Raw genomic sequence first — 27,916 nt, 5'->3', positions numbered from 1 at the left:
AAATAAAAAGAAAACAATGTAGATAAAGAATGTATCTTTTGCTTTTGAAAATATAAAAATATATTCTAAAATTATTTTATATAATTTTTATTTTTATATTTATCTCAATAAATAAATATATTTATATTCCACATGGTTAAAGTGGGTGTTTGAGAGTGTAGTAGATATTGTTTTTTAAAGTGTTTTTTTTTGGAAATACATCAAAATAATATTTTTTTTATTTTATAAAATTTATTTTTAATATCAATGCATCAAAATAATTTAAAATACTAAAAAAATTAATTTAATAATTTATTTTTTAAAAATAAAATTCAATCTCAAAATTCCTCACGGCAAATAATCAAAGCATATGGACATACAACCTCATCATGACAACCAACCTCCATCTTTTCCATTTAATTTAATTTCTTTAATCTTCAACACAAAAACCACACCAAATAAAAAAAAGAAAGTCCAGAGCAGAAACCTTTTCTTACAGTCTCCAAAATCTCTCTCCCAGCCCAAACACAAACACCACGCACAAAAAAAGCATCACCAACACCTCTCCCCTCCCTCCCATCCCACCACATAGGGCTTCGTTCCCTACTGTTTTCTCTCATCGGATCGTCCTCCCATTATCCATTCCACCACCCACAAGTCATTCACACGCACCCCCTCAAACCCACTCCCCAAAAAAACCGTTTCTTTCTTGGAAACCCATTTAGGGCTGTTGTTTCTTTTCTATACATATGCATGATATGCCCCCTTGACACTCTCTCAACAATGACCCCTCCTCTTAAACCGATCAAAAAATGAGCAGAAACGACACCACTACTGACAAAAACGACGGTGAAGAAGAACAAGTAGTAGTAGTAGAAGAAGAAGAAGAAGAACATTTTTACGAGTCATTGGATCGCATTGCTTCCTCTTCTTGTTCTACTTCCAACTCCGACTCCGATCCCGACCAGACCCGTTCCAATTCCCCTCGTCTTAACAGCAAACTTCATGTCAGTAATTACGATGTCTGGATCTCTCAACCCGAATCCATCTCCGAACGCCGCCAACGCCTTCTTCACAACATGGGTCTCAGCTCCGACCCCTCTCTTTCCCGCTCCAAACCCGAAACTACCCACGGTGATTTTTACTTTAAACGCTCTGTCTCATCGGATCGTTTGATTGCAGAAAAACTGAGTGGCTCGGTTTCCAGTTGTTCTTCTGCTATCCACCGATCGAAATCAGACGGTGGTGGTGGTCGTTCTGTAGATCATGATAATGATTTTAATTCGTGTTGTTCTTCGTCTTCTGTTTATTGTTCGCCTTCTTCCATTCTTTTGCAAGATTCAATTAATGTAAATAGTGATGACAGTAATTATAATAGTAATACTAATAATAATATTAACAACAGCAAACTCAGCAATAATGGATTTGGTGTTGTTGGTTGTGGTAAAAAAAGCAAAAGCAAAAATGGGGCTTCTCCGAAAGATGGTAGTAGTAGTGGTAGTGTTAATGTTGTTGTTTCGCCGAATAAGCCGCCTTCTGGGAAACAACATTGTAGTAACTCCGCGAATTCTAATGAGAATTTTAATGGGAGCTTGTCAGTTGGGAGTTCTGTGGAGTTCGCGGAGGAGTTGGAATGTAGTGGGTCGGCGGATGCGGATGGGGCAGTGGCGGCCGAGGGAGAGGTGGAGGTTTGTACTATTAAGAATCTTGATAACGGGAAAGAGTTTGTTGTTAATGAGATAAGAGAGGATGGGATGTGGAATAAGTTGAAGGAAGTTGGGACCGGGAGGCAATTGACAATGGAGGAGTTCGAAATGTCTGTTGGGCATTCGCCCATCGTGCAAGAATTGATGAGGAGGCAAAATGTGGAGGATGGGACGAGAGGAAATCTTGATTCCAATGCTAATGGAGGGATTGGAGGTGGGGTTACAAAGTTTAAAAAGAAGGGTAGTTGGTTTGGGAGTATAAGGAGTGTGGCGAATAGTGTGACAAGGCATAAGGAGAGGAGAAGTAGTGATGAGAGGGATACTGGATCGGAGAGGGGAGGGAGGAGGTCAAGTTCTGCTACGGATGATAGCCAGGATGTGTCATTTCATGGACCAGAGAGAGTGAGGGTGAGACAATATGGGAGGTCGTCTAAAGAGTTGAGTGCACTTTATAAGAGTCAGGAGATACAGGCTCATAATGGGTCTATTTGGAGTATCAAGTTCAGTTTGGATGGGAGGTATCTAGCAAGCGCAGGTGAGGATTGTGTAATTCACATTTGGCAGGTTAAGCAGTCAGAGAGGAAAGGAGAGTTGTTGATGGAGAAACCAGATGATGGGGGCTTAAACTTGTTGTTAATTGCAAATGGATCTCCAGAACCTAATCTGCTGTCACCACTTGTGGATAGTCATCTGGAGAAGAAGAGGAGAGGGAGGTCATCTATAAGCAGAAAATCTCTGAGCTTGGACCACATCTTCGTGCCAGAGACAGTGTTTTCTCTCACGGATAAACCCATTTGTTCATTCCAAGGACATCTTGATGACGTGCTTGACCTTTCATGGTCCAAGTCTCAGGTTAGTTGGTTTACAACTCTGTTATTCTATGCTTACTATTTTTGTTTTAAAAGCTGCACGCATTCATCAATGATTTTAAAGTTCCAAGTATTGATGTTTGACGTTTCCAGGTTCTCTCCCTTTAGAAGTGTGAATGCAAACTGATTTAGTGATCACATGCCATTTTGCTATGACGTGGTTAAAGTAATTCCTCTCTTGTTGCATTGAGCAATTTAAAAGCTTTTCTCCATTGCATAGGACGTACTTTTCTCTCCAATTTCTTTCTCACTTTCGGGTATTATTTTAAGAAGACATTTTTTTATCTGCCTCGATAGAATGCTAAACCAGATAGAGTTTTAACCACTTGCCAGTGTAGAAGTTATGCCACTCCTTTTGCTGTATTTTTATCTCACTTGTATCTGATTTGGTTTCTCATTATTTCAACAGTGGTCTTGTTGGACTGTTTAGAGCACATATGATCTAAATTGCAGCTTTTATTGAAACTGTTTTTGTCCGTGTGAGAATGAGTAATTTAGGCAAATAGATCAAACATGGCACAGAGCATGGTTATAAAACCGGTCAGCAGTCCTATATGTACCTGAATTCATATTCCCCTGTTGATCTTAAATAACAAGCCTGGGAACTCAGATTGGATTAGAAATGTAGAGTAACTTTATAGTTCTAGCCTGAGAATTACTCATCTCAGATTTGAGGCACAGGTTGGATGCTGGAACCAGTGAGGGATTTTTTTTTATAGTTTAGTGGTGAAAATCTGTCGAGTAGGCGAAAGTGGCACTGCATGTGCCTTGAAGGTTATCTAAAGGATTGCCTGGGCTTGAATATTATCTAACAGCTATTGATTTCTGGTTAAATCCATTGACCAAGTGGTAGGCAAGATTGTAATTGAGTTTCCGTGAGCAGTATTCAACATGCTCTTTTATTTTTCTTACCTGGACAGCTATTTTGAGACTGATTTTCTTCTTTGAGAACTTTTATGGGAAAAGAGACCCCAATTGGCTGCTCTGGCATGCTTATAGTAGCGATAAGATGGATGATCATCATTTATGTTATGAGAGAGTTTGCTCTCAAATTCTCTGTAATTGGGCTAAGTGGCCTGTCTTGCATTAATTAAGATGTTGGCTGAGATGTTAACTGGCTGGAAGGGGAGATCCTTTTGACATTGCATAATGGGAAGGTTAAGGTTCTGTTCTGCTAGTAATCGTAAGCTGGATATGTATTTCTTCTCAATCTCTTCTTCATATTTCCTTTTCTTATGGCACTGGCACCGGTTTCAAGCATTCAGTGATTCAATACTTTTCCGGAGAAATGGCCGGTCATCACCTATTTCCACAAATATTAGAGTAAAAAACCTTGATGGATTCTATAGCGTGGCATGATTAATTTGGAAATGAAATGTTAAGTTGCTGAGGGACATTCTGAGTTTAGAAAACTGCAGAAACATTTTGCTTTCATCTAACACTGGTTCAATTGGAAGGAAATTGGATGCATTGAGCTTTTTTTTCATCATTATGTTTTTCCCAAAGGAATAGACTACACTGGTATATGAGAGATTATTAGGTTCTTCCATGTAGCTTTCCTCCCTCACATAAAAGTGGGACCTATGGGTAGTTATCATGGTGGGTTGCACTTTCATGTGATTGACAACATGACTTTTCAGCATGTGAAATGTGCAGTGCATAAAATGTACAGTAATGAAATTTCATGAGAAATGTGCAATCATTTGTTATTATTTTTGTCATCATTAGCACTGGTTCAACTGGAAGGAAATTGGATGCGTCAAGAAAACTAGTCATCGTTGTGCTTTTTCCAGAGGAAACTACTACCATATGGTCCTGCCCCTGCTACCAGCTTCTAGTCATAGGATCTGAAATGTATTGTAATGAAATTTCATGAGAAATGACCAAATACTTTGGTATCGTTTCCATCACCGTTTAAGTTTTTTAAGTTGGATGAATGGAAACTGAGCAGAAAGTTTGGGTATAGAAAACTAATCCAGTCTTTTGGATGGAATTTGTGATATTTTTCACTACACTAGAAATTCATGGCTTTTGGACTGCATTTCAAGTTGGTAAAGAAGATTCCTTGTTTTCAGATGCTGTGATCTGCCTATTCTAATCTCATCTCAATTTTTTATCTTATTGTTAGTTTTCTGACAATGCCACTTTTTCCTTCATTATTTTAATTTCCACAACCTCCTTTGATCCCTTTATATTCTAGTTAAAGTAGTCTAGATTTCATTGGCTGCAAGGGGATTGTTGGAGTTTGTTCTGTCAAGCAGTGTTGTCACCACAAATTTTGTTGTGGGAGATGATAAGAAGTTCTGGGATTTAACCCCACCTTGATAGTATTTCAGAAGGAGTTTTTGGATTTATGCTATTTTAGCATATTTTGCTCTATTGTGATACAGGGATGCACGCGCCCTCTTTAAGAATTATAAAACTAACAGTTTATCCTTGCATATCCTAACAAAATTCAGTTTTTTTCTTTTCCCAGCACCTGCTTTCTTCTTCTATGGACAAAACAGTGCGACTGTGGCACATGTCTAGCAAAACTTGTTTGAAAGTCTTTTCTCACAGTGATTATGGTAAGTATTTCCCGCCTTGCTTTTTAATACTTATCTTTGTGTAGTTTATAACTTTATGACCTGCCAATTATAAAGCTACTGATATAATTGGCCTTCCTTTTCAAGAGAAGACCTCATCTGTGATAAACATGGAAGACAGAAGTTCACACTTTACTGCATTTTGAAAACCCTAAGTTCACACTTTACTGCATTTTGAAAACCCTGATTCACTAGCTCAATGACAAAATTCTACATTTTCTCAACATTTAATGTGACTTTTGTTGATTGGCTAAACATTTTCTTTTACAAGATGGTCAGAACTAGTAAAATGTTTTTTCCTTCTCTTCTTTCCTTTAACTTTGCTAATTGCAATATTTTATGGATTTCCATGGTGCAGTAACATGCATCCAGTTTAATCCTGTTGATGATAGATACTTCATTAGTGGGTCATTAGATGCAAAAGTTCGCATTTGGAGCATTCCTGATCGTCAAGTTGTTGATTGGAATGATCTGCATGAGATGGTCACTGCTGCTTGCTATACTCCAGATGGTCAGGTAGGCTTTTGTTTGCCTTCTGTATATAATAGGCAAAACTTCTTTGCTTAACAAAGTTTTATGGTTTTCTGAAGGGTGCACTTGTTGGTTCACACAAGGGAAGCTGTCGTTTATACAACACATCTGGTACAAGTTGATTCTTACTCACCATTCTCTAATTTCACATCCTCACTGACAGCTAATTATTCTCTTGTTGTTTGTCTTTGCTTCTCAGAGAATAAGTTGCAACAAAAATGTCAAATTAATCTGCAGAATAAGAAGAAAGCTCATCTAAAAAAAATCACTGGATTCCAGGTAATTTGATGGCAATAGTATGATGTATATAACTCCAGAGATATCGCGTTTAGTTTATATTTGAAAGAAAAATATGTAATTTCTTGATGTGCCACTTTTTTTCCTAGCACAAGGCGCAACCTGCTGTGCATTTTTAGCAACTGCATCTTTTATGTCACTTTCCATTCTCTGATCAATTTTATAAACAGTTTGCCCCTGGAAGTTCATCAGAAGTGCTAATCACATCAGCAGATTCTCGAATTCGAGTCATTGATGGCTTTGATCTGGTTCACAAGTTCAAAGGTAAGAATGTGGGCTTATCATTTCTCTTCTGATCTTTTCTAGCCAAATTGTAATGACAATCATGCATGAAAATTTCACTTGAAACCTGACTTGGATTATTAAGTTGATAGTACCAAAAGAAGTACGCAATGAAAAATACTTTGAGCCAAGAATTTTGGCTCTGTGAATTAGCAAATCCTAGCCCATCAAGTCTTTGATTTGTAGATTTAGAAAACAGCTACCATTACTACAACCTCACACATTGCCAATCACTGGGACTTAAGAGATACCATCAGTTTTTTTCTACTCATCGGTGCTGAAATAAATTTTGTCTTGGCGCCAAACCACAGCAAAACCATCACAAACTTCTCAAACTCTGTTTCGGAGCATGCCTTGAGGCACAGTGGTTTCCCTCTGCATTAAATCTTAACTTTTGAGTGAAATTTCTCATGTGCATGTTACCTTGGGAGGTCAGGCATATGCCTGACCACTCATGCTTTATACGTGTTGGCATGATGCCCCAAACTCTTGGATGGTTGTGATTTTCAGTTGGTACATTTGGCTTTTCATGATCGAGTGAAAATGGTTGCTTCTCCTGTGTTGGTTAAGTGATTCCATTATAAGTATATAGCCTATATCTTTTTTTTTTTTTAATTTTTTTTTATCATGCCTTCTTTTGGTTTATCTTTTTGAGTCAATTGTGCATATCATTTTAATTACAAGAAAAGGAAAGACATTTGTTGACAACCTTTATTAGATGGAATATTGAATTGTAAGCATTTTTTTCATTTACCAATATTTTCTTTGGTTCAGTTAGTAACATAAATTGCTCCTGGACTTTCTTTATATATATATATATATATACATATCCTTTTACATTTATACTCGATGAACTTTTGTATATTTGATATGATATCTATTTACATGTGTTGTGTGTGTTAAAATTCTCAAGGCTTATGCCTCATGAGAGGTACAAACCCTCACCCTACACTTGCCTTTTAAAATGCTGTCCTGAAGCACTGAATCCCAAATTCCATGGGTTCTCTTTTGAGCGCTTTTTTGAAGGGAGATATACAAATATTTTAATGGAAAATTAAGAGGACTAGAACTCAATCATGTTTATTTAATTTTCCATAACAGTAAGTTTCTCTTTTCTTTTTGTGCATATCCAATAGCTGCTGACATCGTAGTCAAAGGCTTGTTTACGTTGTTAAATATCTCTGATTCTAGTTTTAAGATAGCGAGGCTTGTTTTGAAAACTGAGTGAAGTTTATGTTGCCCCTTCATATCGCATATGCCGTATGCAGTATATATGTTCCAGCTTATGCATGCTGGATAAGTTTAAATTTTGGGTTATTCTGGATGTTAGAGGAGAATTTATGTATGACAGTCTTGCTGTGGCAATGCAAAGATCTTCTAAGTTATGCTAAATTCTAGCGCAAGTTTTCATAATGTCTCAAATATTTTGGCCTGTCCATTGCTTGAATACAGACAGTTAATGCTGTGACAAATAAACACGTTGATCCTGTATTGGTGAAAAGAGGATGAATTACTTTCAGATCATAATCTTCTTGAATATATATAGTAGATTTGTCTACACAAGTCTTTGAAACACCTGAAAATTTGCGTGGATTTTTCAAGTGCACCCTGTATTATAGGATTCATCCCCCATTCCTTCCTCAATCTCAGTAACATGCTTGTAATCAGGGATTAGTCAATAAAGTGGTTATTGTGTTGGTCAGTAGAAAAAAAGAACAAGTTTGCTCTAGCACAAGAGTCAATGGGAATCAATCATATAGTTTTTTTGTACGAGGTAGTAACAGAGAATCCAAGCCAAGATAAAGTCGAGCATGTGTAGGAAATTGGTGACAAACAATGGCAAAAAATCGAATCATGTAATATTAAAGCACCCAAATTGATGTAGAACGAGGTAGGAGTCTACATACGAATAAGACAGTTTAGGAAATGCTTATGCTGATCGTACTCTCTTTTTTTTAAGATAAAACTGATTCCGTGTAGCTCATTTGTTCTTTTGTAAATTTGAACTGTTGAAACTTGCTTGAAACCCATGCTCTAAAGCCTAAAACTTTCTATTCAAGGTATGAAACTAAGTGCATGTGATTGCATTTTGAATATAGTAGCAGTAATGAAAATATCTATTTTAAGGTTTTGACAACAGTGCATGATCTTGTTTTTAGATTTCTAGGCTGGAAGTACTATCTCTTCAACTTTGAAGGTGACAATCTTCCAGTAAAATAACTTGATAGTGTAGGTCTTGAAAGTATAAGAACTGATCTCTTCAGCTGCTTCAATGGTTGTTTCAATCATCAAAAGCTGAAAGGTTTTCTATGACTCCATTTTAATGCTTATCCTCTGAAAATCAGATATTTGACAGTGCATGTTGTCTCCCCCCCCCCCCCCTCCCCCAACCCATGCATTTTAGAATTTTATTATTCTTAAAGGTTAAGTTGATGTTTCTGTGATAGGGTTTCGTAACACCAACAGCCAAATCTCAGCATCCCTCACAACAAATGGAAAATACGTGGTCTCTGCTAGTGAGGATTCATATGTTTATGTGTGGAAGCATGAAGCTGATTCCCGACTTAGCAGAAGCAAAGGTGTTACTATCACACGCTCATATGAGCATTTCCTTTGTCAAGATGTATCAGTGGCCATCCCATGGCCTGGCATGGCTGACACTTGGGGACTACAAGATACTTTATCAGGAGAACAGAATGGCCTTGATAACCATCTTGATGAAGTTTCCATTGTCAATCACCCTCCTACTCCTGTTGAGGAAGCAAGTAATGAGGGTTCACAATCTTTAACTGGGTGCACCAATAGTCCCATGAATGGAATTATTTCTAGTGCAACCAATGGTTACTTTTTTGACAGAATATCAGCAACATGGCCGGAGGAAAAGCTTGATTTAGCAACAAGAACAAGGAGTCATCATGCCAGTGTGGATATCTCCAATGGGTTAAGCCAAAATGTGTCTGCCTATGGTATGGTGATTGTAACTGCCGGCCTTAGAGGGGAAATCAGAACTTTCCAAAATTTCGGATTGCCAGTTCGAATTTAAGGGGCTGAAATGGCAGCCTCCGTGCAGGGAGTGAATGAGTTGGCAAACCAGTACAGTCCATTTTCCTCATTGGCAAAAATGTGTACAAAGATATTTGGCGAGATGTGTAATATTAGCGAGTTCCAATTCTTCTTCCCTTGTGCTTCAGCTCATCCAATGTTGAGTGCAAATGGATAGGCATTCTGATGAGCTTTGAGAAGAATATAGATTTGTTAAACAACAAAAAGAGGAAAAAAAAAATACACCGTGAATTTAGAAACCGATGTATCTGGCACGTCGGGAATTGTAGAGCTATGAGCATGGAAAAAATCTTACTCAATTAAAATGAAATTCTTTCATATTCTTGAATGGTCAAGTCAAGTCTTATAGGTTCTATCCCATTTTTGGTTCTTCAGTTATTGGCACTCTGGAAGGGACTTCTCAGGAGTATATTTTTGTTTCAGAATCAACTGACAAGTACAGACGTGCCTATTTCAATCCGTTAGGCTAATTTAGACATGTACAGTAGCAGATCGGCTTCACTATATGAGCTTTTTGTTAATCCTATGTTTGTTCTAAACAGCTGGTAAGATTACACATCCCAAAAGTTACCGCATCTTTCAGCAGCTAAAGAGGGCAACCGTTTACCTTCCATCAACTCATACTGGTGGATTAGCTGAGAGAGAGCTAGCAGTCGCAGGTGATAGGAGAGATGGACCATGGACGTGAACCAAATCAAAACCATTTCTGTGGAAGTCCATTGTGTCTTGAAAGAACCAAACCCATTTAAGTCCCCACTTAGGAGTCAGGGCCATTACTGCAAGTGGGGTCCCCTCCACTTTGTCATGGCTCCTTGGCTCCAGTCTGCAACCAATCCCCAAACCATGGCGAGGCTGGCAAAACCTTGGCTCAATTAGAGCAACCCTTGATCCAAAACCCAAGAATTTGCCCCCCCATTTCCTGCCATTTCAAGCACTTCCATACCTCCCTGCCCATAACTAAGTGTAGTGGAAGTTTTTGTGAAACTGACCACAATATCCCTAACTATTCATGCCATTTTCATATGAAAAAAAAAAAGGTAAAAAGAAGAAGAAGAAGCTGTTATATCATGGGAAATCCAAAACACAAAATCTCATTGGTTACTTGGAACTTGAAAGTGACGTAGAAGATACATTTGCTGCTAAATATCTTATCCTGTCTGCCAAACATGTCCTACCCCCAAGTATATAAATACACGTCAAATAATATCTCTTCCAAAACACACTCCCTTTACACTGCTAAGCTAAGCTCTTCACTTCAGTCAGTACTGTAGGCAGAATATACTGTCCTTAAACAACAAAGGACTTGGAAACTCGATTTAAACAAGCATAGAGAGTTTGCTTTGCAAGTGGGAATGGCTCTTCAGGCTGCTTCTTTGGTTTCCTCTGCTTTTGTTTTCCCCAAAGAGGTTAGATGCTAGTATTGCTTTCTTACTTGATGCGTTAAAGGAAGATTTTAGTGTTGATTTAGGCAATTGTTTTGTCCATGCAGGGAAAATCTAATGCATATTTCAAGGATTCAAGTTTGTTCGGAGTTTCACTTTCAGAACATGTCAAAGCTGACTTTAGCTCTTGTGCATTGAAGTGCAAGGTAGCTACCGTGTCAGTTCATTATTGCTTTCTTTTTTATTTAAAGTAGCAAACAGAAGGGATTTTCCTAATGAATTCATTTGTATAATATTATTCACTGCAGAGGGAATTCAACCAAGGAGTTGGGGCTGTAAGAGCCCAAACAATGGTCGCTGCTACTCCAGCACTCGACAGAGCTTCTTCAGAAAGCAAGAAAACCCTTGGGCAGGGAACTTGCATTGTCACTGGTGCTTCCTCTGGATTAGGTCTGGCAACAGCTAAGGCTCTAGCTGAGACTGGAAAATGGCACATAATTATGGCCTGCAGGAACTTCCTGAAGGCAGAAAGGGCTGCAAAATCAGCTGGCATTGCAAAAGAAAACTACACCATTATGCATTTGGACCTTGCTTCACTTGACAGTGTCCGCCAATTTGTGGATACCTTTAGGCGATCAGGGAGGCCACTTGATGTGCTAGTTTGCAATGCAGCTGTTTACTTGCCAACTGCGAAAGAGCCTGCATTCACTGCTGAAGGATTCGAACTTAGTGTTGGAACTAACCATCTGGGTCATTTCCTCCTTTCAAGATTGTTGCTTGAGGACATGAAGAAATCTGATTACCCATCAAAACGTCTCATAATTGTTGGCTCAATTACAGGTATATACAGTATAATACATTTAAGGTTTGCTTTGTTTTGAATATGTTTCAATTGGTTTTGCTAAACGTGGTGTTGTTTCTGTGAAATATTTTAGGGAACACAAATACATTGGCTGGCAATGTACCTCCTAAGGCCAATCTCGGTGACTTGAGGGGACTTTCAGGGGGCTTGAATGGACTAAACAGATCAGCCATGATTGATGGTGGCGTGTTTGATGGTGCCAAAGCCTACAAGGACAGCAAGGTCTGCAACATGCTCACCATGCAAGAGTTCCACAGGCGTTTGCATGAGGAAACCGGCATTGCATTTGCTTCCCTTTACCCTGGTTGCATTGCCACAACAGGCTTGTTCAGGGAGCACATTCCCTTGTTCAGGCTTCTATTCCCTCCATTCCAAAAGTACATTACTAAGGGCTTCGTCTCCGAGCACGAAGCTGGAAAAAGACTTGCTCAGGTAACCAAAACAATGAAAACTGTAGAGATAAAAATGCTCAGCTATGATTTTGTACAACGCGCAATAACATTATCTGTTCTTTTTGTAAAGGTTGTGAGTGATCCAAGTTTGACGAAATCAGGGGCATACTGGAGCTGGAACAAACACTCAGCTTCATTTCAGAACCAGTTGTCTCAGGAAGCTAGTGATGCAGAGAAGGCTCGTAAAGTATGGGAGATTAGCGAGAAACTTGTTGGCTTGGCCTAAATGACAAGGGCTTGAGAGAATTTCTTGTCGAATAATCTTTTCCATGGGAGAGGATAATGTTAATGCAAAAAAGTCTTTTTTGTGAGTTTGGAGTTTGGATTCGGATTATTTGCTTTTGTAAACAATTTTCCCTTTTTAGATGTAGATGACTTTGTAGCAATCGCCTATAAAATCACTAAACCATATCGCAAAGTTCATATTTCTCTGATTAATGTAGCAGTCTCCACACTTTCAAATCAGATACTAAATGGAATGTTTTGTAATAACCATGAGGTGTTTGTGTTGTTTTGCTCTTATGACACCAAATTCATGCAGTGACCCAAGTTAGACAAAGTATTTTGACGAGATAAATACAGGTGTTTCATCCATTAGAAGGAACCTTGACTTTTGACTAAAAGGACCACAGTGGTTTGTAAAATGTTGTAGTTTCTAATCATTTTCACTTTTCCAGACCAGAGTTGGAAGAGTTTCATTACAATGTCTATCCTTGTTAGTAAAACTCTTTCTTTTTATCAAAAAAATAAAAGAAAAAAGGAAAGGAAACCTTTAGCAGTATTCCCTAACGTGCATTCTCTACTTGAGAAGAAAGTAATTCATAAATTTAAAGAGTCATATATTCAAGAAGTTAAATCCTTTCAAACAAGTAAGACTAGAGATTATGGTCTTGGATTGAAGAACAAAAAGGTGGATGCAGCCATCTGGAAAGTGTCAGCGATGACTTGTTCAATCTCATTTTTAGCACAAGAAAAGGAAAGGTGATTCTTCCACTTTGGAAGAATAGTTCTTGCTTTATGAGACTGACTCTTTCTTCATTTCTTAACATGGATGAGATTGGAAATATCATCAAACATCGCAATAGTTTATTTATTGATTTATATGAAAAATTAGCATTATTTATTCGACTATTGATGTATTTTCACAAATTTTTTAGGCAGGTAGGCAAACCAAAATGCACAAAGTCAATGACAATCCACACAAGCACTCATGCGTAGACAAATTCCATTAGCACCTAGGCTACTTTACGCAGATGGCATCACATAAAAGGATTACCTCAGCTGCTTTCGCAAGGGTAAGAGCAAACCCAGGAGTCCCATGACATGAATGCACAAGATGATCTGATTCATTCCCTTCACTTGAAGGACACTTGCCACTGGGAAAACGATTCCTGATCATGAAATGTAATGTGCACTTGACATCCTCCACCTCATCTGGTTTCAGTTCCATGTCCATCAAAGCATGCACGATCCCAGCAAGTCCATGGCCAGCACCCCAGTACTTTTTCCCTTGCGATTCATACATCAACAGACATCTTCCCTTGCTTGCCAATCTTCCAGCCTTAATTATTTCATCCACAAGGGTTCTCTGTATAAGTTTCAAAGCCAAATTAGAAAAAGAGTTCATTCTAATCAATAAAATTATTGAAAAGAAATTAAAGAAATGTCTTACTCTGCAGCTAGTAGAGATTTTTTCTTTACCAATATGCTAATTTAAAATGGGCAAGCCCACAAGAACCCAGCTCTCCCATATAATAACTCACATGGAAAATCAGTAAGAAGTTTGATCTGCTGAATAAGAAAATTATATCAATTAACATTTATTAACGCAACCAACTTTTGATAGAAAAATGCGTAAATGGGAAAGAGATGCAACAGGCGCCTCTTTGACTGCGCTAAATAATGATACAGTAGCCTTCTGTTCCCAGCGTGCTTTGCTGCGAGAGCACCAAGAGCACAAACACAGTCTGTCCACATATAAATGTCACACGCCTGCAACCCCGATGGATCGCATAAGCCAATACAAGTAGAAATATTTGTTTTCCCCAAGGATTGGGAAGGCACACCAAGAAGGTAACCTCTACTTGAATTCAAAACTAGGTGCCGGCTTCAAGCATATTAAAAAACTTGAGCATTTACAGTGATAAGCCAGGCCAGGATCAAATTCAAGATTGGGCTAATTTGAGCATTTCCACAAACCAAATCCTTGGGGAAAGGCGAAAAGAAGAAGAAGCATGGGATTGACTAAGAAGAAGTTTTTGCACTCGTTGCCCGCATGGAGACTATGCAGCTCAAAACATAAGGAGCATTTTATCAAATTGATGTGAAATTCGGCCTTCTTAAATGGCCATATTCATTAGGAGATTAAGCTTGTAAAGACTTACGATCAAGTAACAAATATCTTTACAAAACCTCTAAGTTCTTGAAATAGAACCTTTGTTGCGCGCAGCAGTATCAGGTGTCAGGCATGTTATTGGTTCTTGAAGCCATATGTCAGACATATTGAAGGGTTAAGTTACAAAACCCGAGGAGATACAATATATACTCACATCTTAACATTAAAAAAAGTTGTTCTAATTTTTTTTATAATTAAATTATATTTTTATTAATTATTTAAATTGTTTTTCAAAATATTTTTTTTATAATTTAATTTTAAATTTAAGTTAGATAAAAAAATAAGTAAAGAGATTTTAAGATTAATATTCGAGTTTAATATATTTTTAAGATATATTAATCTAAAATATGATCTAGATTAAATTTTATATTAAATTAAATGAAATTAACCCATTCAAAATATATTTTTTAAAATAAATAAATAATAATAATATTATTTTATTTTTACTTCTTTAAATCTTAAAATATTTTAACCTGTATATCCTATAACAAGCTCATGGACCGGACCTGTTTTAGTAACTTTGATATCTATTCCTAATATCCTATCTTTGTTTGAATGATAGGATCCATATCATATGTGATTACTCGGCTTTGAGCCCATCATGTATTGGGCTTGAATCATTTAACAAAAGTCCATTGGGCCCTAAGCACTTCCGACACCTCTTCCCCCTTCTACTTCTCTAGGTTTTTGTCAGGGTTTTGCTCATCTCTTACAAAAACTTGTTCCCTCAGTCTGCAGCTCTCTTCCTCCTCTTCAGGTACTAACCCTTCTCCTGCTTAATTCTATAAACAACTCAGCTATAGTTTTCATGGTTTTGAAGCTAAACGTTTCACGGATTTCAGGTGTCATCTGTACGTAAACAAACACTGCCATGGGAAAGAAGAGAAAGCATAGTGAGACACAGGTCATTGAACCTGCAAAGAAAGATGAAAGTGAAACAGAGAGACCTAAAAGGACGCTCTTGGGTTGGAAAGATAAACCTGAAGAGAAAGAGACTGAATCCCTACCTCCTCATCAGGGTGGTTTTAGAAATAAAGAGAAAGTCTTGGTTACTTGTTCGAGGCGTATTAATTACAGGTTCCGTAAAGATTTAATCTTTTTTTTTTCTAATATTTGATTTCTGGGTTTTGTTGGGTTTTTGGGGGGTTGTTGGATCTTGTTTGTGCTTGAAAGAATTGTTGGTGTTGCAGGTATAGGCACTTGATGTTGAATCTGGTGTCACTTTTGCCACATTGTAAGAAGGATAGTAAGGTTGAGTCTACAAGTAGTAAAGGCGCAACGTTGAATGAGCTTGTTGAGTTGAAGAATTGTTCTTCTTCTTTGTTCTTTGAGGTGAACTTTAGCTTCCTTAAACAAACTATTTGACATGGTTAATTCAATATTATTTGTGCAGGTGATAAAAGGCTTGATGCGTATGCTAACTCATCAAATGAATTAGTGCTGTTGATAATTGTTCCTGATGATTGCGTGGTTTAGTAATTTGAAGGAAAATAACTTAGTAACTTTGAGAGGAGACTTGGTGATTATATAAATATTGAGATTAGGAAAAAGAGAACGGTTGGTGATTTCTGTTCTCCTTTCTCTCTATATTTCAGTGCCGGAAACATAAAGATTTGTACCTGTGGATGGTCAAGTGCCCCAGTGGTCCGTCTGTGAAATTCTTAGTCAATGCTGGTATGTTAATTTTTTTTTTTAATTCTAGCACTCTGATTTTTTTGACAATCATATTCTGTAATAGGCATGAACTTGTTGTGTTCAAGTGCTACTGTTTGCAGGATCATAATTTTTGCACATGCATTTAATGGGTGCTGGGAGGGGAAAGTTAGCGAAATCTTTATAGAGATTCACTTTTTTTTGCTATGGTTTTGAATATTTGTGTGGAGTTGGAAATCTCCAAAACATTTTCTATTTTTAAGCAGTTGTTATGGTATAGAATAGTCCTTTTGACTTCTTGTGGCATTTTGGTTTGGGAGCATTTGAAAATTTGCTTTTCATTGATATCCTGTGGCACTGGAGAGCCATTGTCCTGATTTTCCTTAATCCTATTCCGTGTACTCTACCATGGAGGATATCCTGTACTCCTTTTTGTAATTTTCTTCTTGTATTAAGAGGAAGTAGCCTAACCAATGCAACTTGTCTTGTTCATTTTAGTGCACACAATGGAAGAATTGAAGCTTACAGGAAATCATCTGAAAGGGTCTCGACCTCTCTTGACTTTCTCAGCTAACTTTGATAAAGATGCTCACTGGAAACTCCTGAAGGAGATGATCATTCAGGTATTTTGTGTTTCCCATCTTAGAAGCAACTTTTATCTGCATTCTATCTTATAATACATGGCTGAAACAACTGGAATCTCCATTCTTTAAAGACAAAATCGTGAAATACTTGTCCAAAATCTCTTTTAATAGCAGTCTTCCAGGAAATATTGTAGATAAAATGATTGATATTCTTGGTACCTACAATGTATGGCTTTGTCACAAAAGTATTCTGATAGAGACTACCATTTTGTACGTCTTGTTTCTGGTGCTGTGATAGCAGAGACATCCATGAAGCAAATTTTTCAGCTCACTAACCTGTTCATTTCATGAATCCCTACCTAGTGATTGCTTGGATGCTCAAATTTTACTTTCCTCGTGGTTATATTTAATTTCTGATTCCTTTACATATGCTAGACCAAAAGTTGATGATGTACTCAGCCATATGTGAACTTCAGAAGTCTTTTCATATGATACTAAGATAGTGGCTTCTTTGCCTTTTTTTTGTCAGATATTTGGAATCCCAAAGGATCACAGGAAATCTAAGCCTTTTTATGACCATGTCTTTGTTTTCTCTATTGTTGATGACCATATATGGTTTCGGAATTACCAGGTAAATTATACATTTTTTTTTAAGTCTACTTCTATTGGAGCATTTATGCAATTTCTGCCTTCAAAAACTATTTTTTCTGTTGCCCAATACTTGTTACACTTTACAGTAATTTATGTTAACATTTTACTGACTTTATGCTCCCAACTTAGAAATGACAACAATTAACGAGTTAACATCCTACAAGTCATTCTAGCTACAATTTAACAAATGAAGTGGTATATTGAGGCATATCAGAGCAGAAGACTTGCTTGCTTGTATTTGGTATTTTGGAATCTAGTAGACATGCTACATTATCCGTTTGGTATCTCTAATCAGAAACCTGCATATGTTAAAAAGTTAATTCCTTTCCCTTTTCCCCCTTTCCAAAAATCTCCTATGCAGGGATTCCTTCTTAAGTTCATGAAAGCTGATTGGTTGTCTGTAGCCTTTCCAGATAGCTTTTTCATGTCCTGGCTTAATGTTTTATATATTAGATGATCATTTTATCAGATTGAATCCGATTGGAACTGCAAGCACTGCTATCAACCAAATAGTCTATTCATTGGACTGCTTGCAGTTCCATTGAAGCTGTTTGTTCCTCTGTTTTATTCCTTCCTGTTTTCATATACATTCTTAAATTGCTGTACTGCTCTACTGTATGGCTTTTGCTTTAGCCCGTGCTAAAGAAATAACAGGGATAGACCACTTGGATATTAGAGACTGGTTTAGCCATCCAATCCTCCTATAGATGGTTGTATCAGAGATGTTATCCTTTTGGTGCTCTTTCAGATGCAGTAACCAAAATTACTCAAGTATCCTTTTCGTTTAAAGGTGTTGGCTGTCATAGTAAAATCTGTACTGATGAACACACAATGCTGTCTTCCATTAGTCTGTGGGATAATTGTCTCAGATGGAGCTATCAACATCCTTATTCACCAATTAGAGCCACATTGTTGACAGTTACCAAAACTCAGTCCCAATTGTTTGATTTAATGTGAACACTCAGAAATCTTATAAAGGCAAAGAAGCACTGCTATGTAAAAACAATTTTAGACCTATAAAGTGGTTGCTGAAAATGGGCAGATGCACTGCTATGTAAAAATCCTGAATTTTTATGTATAATTCTTGATGTTCCAATTACATGTAAGTGTCGTAGCAGTGTTTTTCTGGAACGCTTTCTAATTATTATTTTTTTATATTTTTTTTGTATTTATTTCATGTGAAGTTTTTTCCGTGTTTCATTAATCTTTGAAACTAACTCCTAGCATCTCGTCCTCTTCTTCTTCAATATAGATATCTGTTCCTCATAATGAAACAGATAAAATGGCTCGAGGAGGCCTGGATAAGATGACCCTTGTTGAGGTTTGCACTGACATACTTTTGAATTTGTACACGGTGAAAAACCTGTAGTAGTTATTAATTTTGAAAGACTGGTTTGGTGCAGGTTGGTCCAAGATTTTGCCTGAACCCTATCAAGATTTTTGGTGGCAGCTTTGGAGGCCCAACATTGTATGAAAATCCGTTTTTTATATCACCTAACCAGGTCAGCGAATTATCTACATGTTTAGTTTGAGTTTTGGCATCACAAGTATGATTAGCTTCTCTTTAGTTAGTCAAGAGTTCCTCCTTTAATGATCTATAGTAAGTATTCACCTTTTCTAGGGTTTTCCATTGTGACAATTGTTTCTTGTTTAAAATAACCATCACGTTTTGCTAGTTTCATGGTTGAGGTTTTTCCCCTACTGGCTTTATTACTCTATGGCAAGTTCAGGAATGTTATAGTATGCTGTTTATTCATGTAGTGGCATTTTTGTTCAGAGGTTATTTGGTCTTTTATTGCCACCTGCTGTGATTATATACAATACGATTTTTTTTTGTTCTAATATTTTGGCATGAATGACTCAATATGCGGCTTCTTTTCATTCTTGCAGATTCGAGCATTGGAGAAAAAGCAGAAGGCTGGGAAGTTTGCCAAGAAGGTCAAGGCCAAGACGAGGAGGAAGATGCACGAGCTATCAAATCCATTGGAGCCTGATGAATTTGCAGACATGTGGAAGGAATGATGCGCTTCTCGTACCTACGCTGTTGATGATCTTATATCACCTTGTATTCTTAAAGAAAAATTTCTCATTTTGGTGCTGTTGCCTTCATTGGCATAATTTTTGTCCCCGCTCTGGATCAGCTTATGCATTTTAACCAGGTTGGTATTTATGGCGGACCATCTTTTCCCATATCACAGAGCTTCGACTTGAAATTTCTTTACACAATCATGCGGCAAGTCTTTACCTTAACTTCTGCTGCGGTTTTCACCCTGCAACTATGAAGTCGAAACCAGCAATCATGAAATGTTTTTGACAATTAAGTAGAGTAATGGATCAGTATTTGTTGAACAGCATGGCTAATGCCTTTACGTTCAAGTGTGCAAATTCAGATTGATTCTCCAAATTCATGACTGGGCGAAAGGGGTTTTACCGAGGAGGTTTGCTTGGGGCTTTAAATGCTTCGTGAAAATGAAATAAATAAATAGAAACGCTCTGCGCACCGAATGTACACGTATCACTCTTTCTTATTGACATTTGTACTGAGTGAGAAGAAAACAGACCACAAAAAAAAAAAGCAAGAAAAGGAAAGAAAACAGACGACGTGAAGAAAATAGATCAGTTTAGAAGACGTTAGCTCTTGCTTGTAGTTCTGATCCGGCTACAAATTGAACACAGCAAATCCTTGATCAGCTGTGTGATTCCCATTCGGTCCAATTGGCCTCACTTCCCCTACGGGGTAAGCTATTAATTCTTGTGAAGACATCAACCTTGAAATTTGCACCACACAGGAATCCTTCGCTGTCGGTCCTTGGCATGGCTCTAACTTTGTTCATCGGATGCTCAAAGCTCATCAAACCTCCTTCACTATGGAAGATAAATCCTGCACATCATCATCATCATTTTGATGAGTAGATCACCCTTGAGAGAAAGGTTACAACGCAAATCCAGACTGTGCAGACTGCTAGTGATGCCAGTCCAGCAAAAACATTGATGTTATTTGTGAACTATATATGATTAGCCATTACTATGACAGTACAAGGTACCTGTTGGGAAGGGAGCAAATGATTTGGCACAGCCAGCTTTTATGATTTCCAAATCATCAGAAATCACCACAGAGCCATCTGCTGCTATACCCCAGTACAGCTTAACTCCACCATCGGAGCCCTGAGACCATACAACATAATTAGAATCAGGACCGAGAAAACCAAACGTGCTTGAATGTGATTTGAACATATATAGCTCATAAGATTCTAGTGACCAATAGACAAATGAGTCAAAATGATGCATTAAGCATACCAGTGCAGCGAAAACGGTTCCTGCCTTGCTATCGTAGATAACAAAAGCAAAGCTCCCATCAAGATCCTTGACAACTTGATCAGCTGGATATGGACCCCTGTCACGAAGGGTCTTGAAAGCTTCTATCACAAACATGGCCTCATTAGTCCCCTTTGTTAATCCATACTGCTTATTGAGTGTGCATAAATTGTTCAAGCTTCCAGAGAAAAGGCAGTATATACCCTCAAAACCACAAAACAACCTGCACATATATGATCAACAAGACAGTAATTTAACAATCTGCGAATGAATCAAACCACAAAATGTTAACAGTGGAAAGGAAACTCAATCAATAAGGAGGTCGTACCTTTGTTGTGGAGAGAAAGGGCTGTCTTGGGGAACATAAGCAAGCACTGCAGCTTCACCAAAGTTTATGGAGAAAGTCTTCTGAGGGTGGTGAGAAAGAAACTCACTCAGAGTTTCATCAGGAAGCTTAGGCTTCCTAGTACTTCTTTGAGATGCTGGACTATTAAGCTCCTCAGGTGGGTTAGCAAAAGCTTTGTGAAATATTGCCAACATTTTCTGATCTCTCTCTCTACTTAAATTTCCAAGATTACACTCGCACCAAAACGGATAATATTGCCCAAAATTTATGCCTTCGAGTTCTTTTTAAAGAGTTGATGATATATGATCACAGAAGGAGAGGTAACCATTAAGTTCTTTTGTAGTATTTATAGGATCCGTTTGAGGCACAAGGTTCTGTTTTTGTAAAGTGGACAGAGGCAATATTATCCATATTCATGGGGTCATGGAGCTTAAGGATGATCGGGGATAAGGATCCTCGTACTTCAATGCATTCTTATCCACTTCTAGTTTTGTTTTTTTTTAATCTATTCAGAATTTTTCCCATCCCCACCCCCACCTGCTGTAGTTGTTCTGTCCCTGTCTTCACTGCTCTTATTTGTCAATGTTATAGTGGTATTTGTTCGTATTCTTCATCATGGGCTACTTAAGTCAAGTCAAAACTGAGCTTTAAGCAAATCAACGTTGGGAATCTATTATTCAATTTTGTTTTTCTTTAAAGAGGAAAATGAATTAATTTTGCTGGAAAAAAAACAAGAGTGTTTTGTGATTCGTTTGTGAGTTAGCATGATGGAACACAGATAAATAAATAAATAAATTAAACCCTATTGGATTCGAATTTATCTGACATCCATCACTGAATCAAAATTCTACCGATTTGTTCCTGTATTGTTAGCAAGAACAATAAAGCCTCCTGCAGCAAAACGTAATAAATTATTTGCCAGGGAGATAACTAGCCATGGATTCTCCCTACAGCCATCTGTAAAATCATTTTTCTTAGAGAGATTCCTAGTCAAAACATTACTGTGAAGCTTTTGATACTGAGAATCCACTAAACATTTCTTCAAAAGATCTTCATCAAATCAAGTTGCTTTGTGTGGAATTAAGGGTAGAAGCTCTTAACCAATAGCTTGTCATGTTCCATAATCCTTGGATTTAACGAGGCAACTTGCTCACGATATGCACCTCTGTTTACATAGATTTCTTGAATTTCTCGTTTTTTACAGTGTTTCATTTGTTTTTAATCAAGATTTAACAATCTTAAGTGGAAGCACAAGTCAAAAAAAGGGGCTTCATCATTAACGTTAGGTAAGGCGATGGGAATGGCTTATCCAAAAAGTGATCACCGTGACAGAGACAGGTCCGCAGCAAAAATTTTCTGTGTGCGTTTTTAGTGTTTCTGTGGGTGCTATGGTTTTATCAAATAACCAAGTCGTCTGGAAAAAGTCACATAACGTTAGAGATAAAACCAGATACTTCACCCATCGTTCGCCGTCGGTAAGATATTTTTTTATAGAAAAAAAGTAAGATATATATAGATTTTTTTACGTGTTTTTGTAATTAAAACAATTCTAATTAAAAATTAAGAAGTTTATGTATAATATAATCAAATAAATAAAAGACTATATCTGTTAATATTTACAAAACAATTATAAATGATAACTAAAAACAAAACTGAAAAAATTAAGAGATAAATATATATTAAAATATTTAATTTCACAAGACGAGATATTTACTCGATTGTGTTTGTTAATTTTTTTTAAATAAATTTTTTATTCAATCAAACAATAATATAAATAGAAACACACATTAAATTGATTGAATAAAATAATAGGAAAAAAATTACCAAGTAAGGCTGTACATATTAGAAATATTATCTGAAAATTAAATTTTTTTATTTTCAAAAATAAAGTTCATCTCCATAAAAGATTAAAAAAATTATAGATGAAACGGAAAAACCTTTTAAAAAAATTAAATGCATAACAAAAAAATAATTGTCATTTAAAAGAGGTTCTCTAAACAAAATAAAAGAGAGAAAAGATACTGATATAAATATAAATAAAAAATAATTTTGAAAAAAAACATTTATTTTAAAAAAACATAAAAAAATACTTTTTTCAAAAAAAAAGAGAAGAAAAGTTTAAGCGCTGCTGGGCATGTCAAGTTAGGTCAGCCCATCAGGCTCATTTTGTTAGGGCCTGCGCAGCTGGGCCATTTTTTCTTAGCATTTGGGACGGATGACATGTTGTTCATCCTAAATTTGTTTTTTTAAAAAAAATTAGCTGACGTGTCACTTGTATTTTTAGTGGCCAGAAAAATGGGTTTATTGGTTCTTTAGATCCAAAAATTGAATTTTCAACCAATATTTTACCAAAAACACCTAGAAAACATTATAGGCAACTTGATAAACTCATTCATGACCTCAAAAAACCATCCTAAAACTCGAAATCAACCCGAAATAAAAAATCTTACCAAGATCAGATATGTTTTTCTTAGCGGTTTCAAGGTAAATAAACTCTTAATATGAGCTCCTCTCATCAAAAGGAGCAATTTGACTCAAATTTCAACTTTTTTGGTGTTTGTAATCAATGTAAGTGGAGATTTGTTTTTTCTCTCTAGCATTGGATTCCAATGACTTTCTCTTATCTCTCTCATACTAGGGCTAAAAAATAAAAAAAATAAAGTTTTGGATCAAAATTGATCTTTCCCTTTAATTTTGGAAATTGAAAGTGCCCAATAACAATAATTTATAAAAATATAGGGATTACAATAAATATTGTGTCCAAACTTTTTAAAGCCACTCATTCCCTATGTGTTTTCTAGCTTAGTCCCCTAGCTTTCAATCCCCCCTAATAAATTGACTTATAATTTGGTCCCATAAGTGCTAAATGTAAAAGAAAATGATAAAAAAAAAAAAAACATTGTGAATTGTTCATCAAAAGTGTCTTGTGAGGGGATGTACAATGTATTTTGCACAGTGGACCCCATGCCATTTAGCTTTTTAGTTAATATTTTTCACTATAATAATGTTTCTTTTCTTTAGTTTTTTTCCATTTTGATCCCTTATTTTTTTTATTTGATTCTTCAACGTTGTGTTTATTTGGGATTAGACTAGGCAAATTGCTTTGGCTGCTTTCAATAAGGGATCTTAAGGTGTCAAGAAAAAAAATATTGCTTGTTTGCCAAATTTCGATAGGATTTTATTGATTTAAAATAATAAAGCTATAGGGACTAAATTTGAACAAGTAGAGAATATTCAACAATTGATTTTTAAGAGATCAAAATTAAAAATATACAAATTTGGGGATAACGGTAAATGGGTAGAATAATTTGGTTGGTGCATGCGTTGCACATGCTAGTGTTTAGGATGTTTTCTCCATCTTTAAACGACATGTGAGACATCATGCGGGGGTCAAAAGCCACCTTTTGTGGAAGCGTTGGAAGTATCATGACGTCTTCTTTCTTTGGGGCAACACATAGTGGCTAGAGTGGGATGGTTTGTCATAAATGATTTTTCTCTCTCTTTTCTCTCTCCTCCTATCGAAATTCACACTAGCTATTCAAAATTTAAGAGTTACCCATTTTTTTATTGAGATTTCAACTTCAGTTCTTATTCTTTTTATTTCTAATTTTTGTTCTTGGCTCTTTTATAAAATTTCGGTTTGTTTTCAATTTCATCATTGAATTCAAATTTGTAATATGTTAATTTTTTTTTTATTTGGGCCTTATTTTTTTTATTGTTTTTTGTTTTGTTCTGGGTCATTATGTTAAATTGATTTTTCTTTTTAATTTTACCTTTCAATAAAAAATTATTAGTTGTCCTCTATTTATTTTTTATTTCAATTTTGATTGTCATTCATTTTATTATTATTTTTTTAATCCTTTTGTATAATTGATTTTTCTTTTTCAATTTCATCATTCAATATTTGGTTGGTTGAGAATTGGGCTTTGCAGTTTTTGTAGATGAGGTGCTTTTGGTTTAATGACCCGAGTCATAAGTTTAAAACGTTAACATGGGTTTACATCATTGTTTTTTGTTTTTTTAAGTTATTTTCTTTTTTTATTTCATCATTTGATATTTTTTTATTTATTTAAAAAAAGCTTTGTGATTTTCTTTGCTTTCTTTTCTATTAGGTTATCTTAATCTCATGATCTAGGTCACAAGTCTGACATGTTAACTCGAGTTGGATAAGACCTTTTTATGAGGTATCCTTTTCTTTTAATTTTAATCCTTCTTTAGTTCCTTCCTTTAAAATTTCTCTCTTTGAAATTAATCTCCATCATTTTTAATGTTTTAGCTTTTTATCGGGTTATCCTATTAGAATGTTCTGAGTCGCGATGTTTAGTTGTCTTACCCATAGTTTTTAAACCTGACATGATGGTTGACCTGACCTAGGGCCCGAGTCATGAGTTTTGACCAAGTCAACACCATAATTTTTTTTATAAAGCAAAATGATGTTGTTTTTGTTTAGAAAACAACAAATAGTCAATGGGTTGCAACCGAGTTTTTGACCAGGTCTTGCTGGGTCAACCAGGTCACCAGGTCAACCCGGGTCTTTGACCACGTCTCATAGGTTTTTTGCTTTTAAACCTGGCTCGGTTCTAGCCCCTGGTCAGCCGGGTCCCGGGTTGACCCTTCAGGTCAGATCGAGTTTTAAAACTATGGTCTTACCTAGCTTTGATTTATTTTTTAGGTCATTTTTGTTTGTTGATTTTTTTTTCCAGTTTCATCATTCTACATTTACTTTGTTGGAAATTAGGCTTTGTTATTTTTCCCATCTATTTTCTATTGGGCTATCCCATCCTTATTATCCAAGTTGCAGGTTTGTCATGCTAACTTGGATTTACTCGGGTTAATTTGTTTTTGTTATTTTTTTGACTCAATTTTATCTTTTTGTATTTAGTTGATTGAGAATTAAGCTACGTCGTTTTTCCATTTTGAAAAATGATTTTTTTTTATCAAGGTTATCAATTTTTTTTTTAACTTGGTCCATTTGGTTCATTGCGTTTTTTTATCATCTAATTAAAATAAATCAGCTTATTTTATCCAATCGAGTCTATGACTCGAGTCGCGGATTTGTCTTTCTTCTTTAGAATGTGCTTGTGATGACTGGACATTGTTTTTTTACGCAAAAATAATAATAATTTGGCTCGTGATATAGCGCAGGTCCACAAATCTAGTTTGGTTTTATTAGCATATTGTATTTTACTGTAACAGTTGGAATTTCTTAACGTAAAAAAAGAAGATAATAAAGTGATAATAGTTTTTTAAAAGGAGCAAGAAAAATTTAGGACCCACGTCATTAATTTGAATGAATTCAATAAATTTGGTTAATTTAATAATATGATTAAAAAAACAAAACAATGATAAAAAAAAAATCATGCTTGAATATTATTGGAATTTAGTTTGTTTGATGGAATTCTAGTGAAAATAGGGGAGGATATGTTGGAAAGACGAGAAGGAGGTGTAAAGCATGCTTGAATGTGGTTGAAAATGGTTGTCAAATACTGAAATTTATGGCATTATTTTGTAATTATTTATACCATGGGCAACAAATATTCTCAATAAAAAACAAAGCAACAACTATTTCTAAAACAAACCAATGACTCTTTAGTGGCATTTTTATTATTTTTAGTCTTCATGGACTCTTTAGTCATTATCTCAAATATAATAACATTTTTTTTAAATAAATACATTTTTTTTGCTGACTTGTTTTGGCACCAACTCCTAAGGATGTAAAGTGTTACTCCCCTTCAAAGTTCAGGATGCAAGGTGTAATATTTAAAAACTTGGTTGCAACGTGAATAAATGATCAAACCATGAGATGCTTAGAGTAATTTACCCTAATTTAAAGAAAACAACGAGGGACGAAACTAAAAAAGAAAAGAAAAATTAAGAAATTGATAAAAAAAAAACAAATAAAAGAATGGAGACTAAATCTGGTATGAAAACTAAATGAAAAAAATAATGAGAGATGAAATGGAAAAACAAAAAAATCAAGAAAATAAAAAAAAAACCAACAAACAAAGAAACAAAGAAACACAACAATCAAAAGAATGAAAACCAAATATGATAGATGAAAAAAATAAAGGATGATGAAATTAAAAAAAAAAGTTTATAAAATATTTTAAATGAAATAAATAATAAGCAAATAAATACAACCAAACATAAGGGAGAATAAATTGAAGGGCTGCTTTGAAAAAATGGAATGGCAAGCAGGAAAATCAAGGAGAGGGAGGGGGGAGGGTATAAAAGGCCACCAGCACCATATTGAAGGTCCATTAGCTACACGCGCTGCCAGAGATTAAAGGGTCACAAAAATGTTTCGAACGTTACCCCAGAACCAACCATTCAGCCATTGTACGACGCCTCACGCGTTTCCCAAATGGCACGGGTGTCTCCCACTTGATGGTGCGTTGCATGTGCCAACCATTTTTTATTTTTAAATAATATTTTTTATTTTTAAAATATCAAATTGCCATTGTGTTAACTCAATTATATATATAAAAAAATTCCGGGTTGAAAATACAAAAAATCCCTTGGATGCCAGCTTAATAGTTTTTTATTTTAAGGGTAATTCTGTTATTTCATTGTATTTAAAAAAAAAAGAGAAAAAGATGAAGAAGCCCCTGGATGCTAGTTTAATATTTGTTTTTTGCTTTTAAAGGTAATTAAATTATTTTACTATGTTAAAAAAGTGAAAAGATCAATTTGCCCAATTTATATGATAATAATCAATGAATCATGTGGAAAATACCATATTGCTCCCCATAACAAGTTAGTTAATTTTGTTTAATAATAACAAAGTAGTTATTTTATTGTTTCAATTCATAATAAACTATATACACGGTGAAAAAGTAAAGCCTTTTTAGGTTTTTTTAGACAGTGTTTGTCTAAGAAGTTGCGTCTGCGTTTTCTTAAAACGCAGATGCAACAAAGTTTGGTAACAAAAAAACATAGGTTACTGTTCACGGGTCCCACGAAA

General features: G+C 35.8%; 4 protein-coding genes across 5 annotated transcripts; 3 read left to right on the top strand and 1 right to left on the bottom strand.

The window, feature by feature from the left end:
• Positions 1–437: 437 nt before the first annotated feature.
• On the top strand, positions 438–9,647 carry LOC7462346 (uncharacterized). Its single transcript, XM_024580958.2, has 7 exons — positions 438–2,537; positions 5,031–5,121; positions 5,498–5,655; positions 5,730–5,781; positions 5,870–5,949; positions 6,138–6,231; positions 8,697–9,647. Exons 1-7 carry the CDS (start codon positions 792–794, stop codon positions 9,290–9,292), a joined length of 2,817 nt encoding a protein of 938 aa, XP_024436726.1. The 5' UTR covers positions 438–791; the 3' UTR covers positions 9,293–9,647.
• A 745-nt stretch (positions 9,648–10,392) lies between these two features.
• On the top strand, positions 10,393–12,500 carry LOC7460837 (protochlorophyllide reductase, chloroplastic). Its single transcript, XM_002317475.4, has 5 exons — positions 10,393–10,718; positions 10,802–10,900; positions 11,003–11,534; positions 11,630–11,988; positions 12,079–12,500. Exons 1-5 carry the CDS (start codon positions 10,665–10,667, stop codon positions 12,232–12,234), a joined length of 1,200 nt encoding a protein of 399 aa, XP_002317511.2. The 5' UTR covers positions 10,393–10,664; the 3' UTR covers positions 12,235–12,500.
• Positions 12,501–15,069: 2,569 nt separating this feature from the next.
• On the top strand, positions 15,070–19,481 carry LOC7460836 (ribosome biogenesis protein BRX1 homolog 1). Of its 2 annotated transcripts, none has more exons than XR_002976811.2 (9): positions 15,070–15,160; positions 15,246–15,480; positions 15,594–15,735; positions 15,999–16,077; positions 16,555–16,679; positions 17,170–17,271; positions 18,544–18,612; positions 18,695–18,891; positions 19,182–19,409. XR_002976811.2 is itself a non-coding variant. In XM_002317474.4 (9 exons), the coding sequence occupies exons 2-9, from the start codon at positions 15,275–15,277 to the stop codon at positions 19,311–19,313; spliced, it is 954 nt and encodes a 317-aa protein (XP_002317510.1). In that variant the 5' UTR covers positions 15,070–15,160; positions 15,246–15,274; the 3' UTR covers positions 19,314–19,481. The 2 variants fall into 2 exon arrangements, 1 of the variants encoding a protein (XP_002317510.1); XM_002317474.4 differs by having other exon boundaries at positions 18,695–18,793; positions 19,182–19,481.
• Positions 19,482–19,798: 317 nt separating this feature from the next.
• LOC7462344 (stem-specific protein TSJT1) lies at positions 19,799–21,417 on the bottom strand. The gene is made up of 4 exons (XM_002316875.4): positions 20,935–21,417; positions 20,589–20,829; positions 20,336–20,456; positions 19,799–20,172 (listed from the first exon to the last, which is right to left on the bottom strand). Exons 1-4 carry the CDS (start codon positions 21,144–21,146, stop codon positions 19,979–19,981), a joined length of 768 nt encoding a protein of 255 aa, XP_002316911.1. The 5' UTR covers positions 21,147–21,417; the 3' UTR covers positions 19,799–19,978.
• Between the last annotated feature and the right edge of the window lie 6,499 nt (positions 21,418–27,916).

This window comes from Populus trichocarpa, chromosome 11 (genome assembly GCF_000002775.5).
Source record: "Populus trichocarpa isolate Nisqually-1 chromosome 11, P.trichocarpa_v4.1, whole genome shotgun sequence".
In the NCBI taxonomy this organism is placed as follows: Eukaryota; Viridiplantae; Streptophyta; class Magnoliopsida; order Malpighiales; family Salicaceae; genus Populus; species Populus trichocarpa.
The sequence above is the reverse complement of the archived record's forward strand: the minus strand, read 5'-3'. Positions and strand labels throughout refer to the sequence as shown.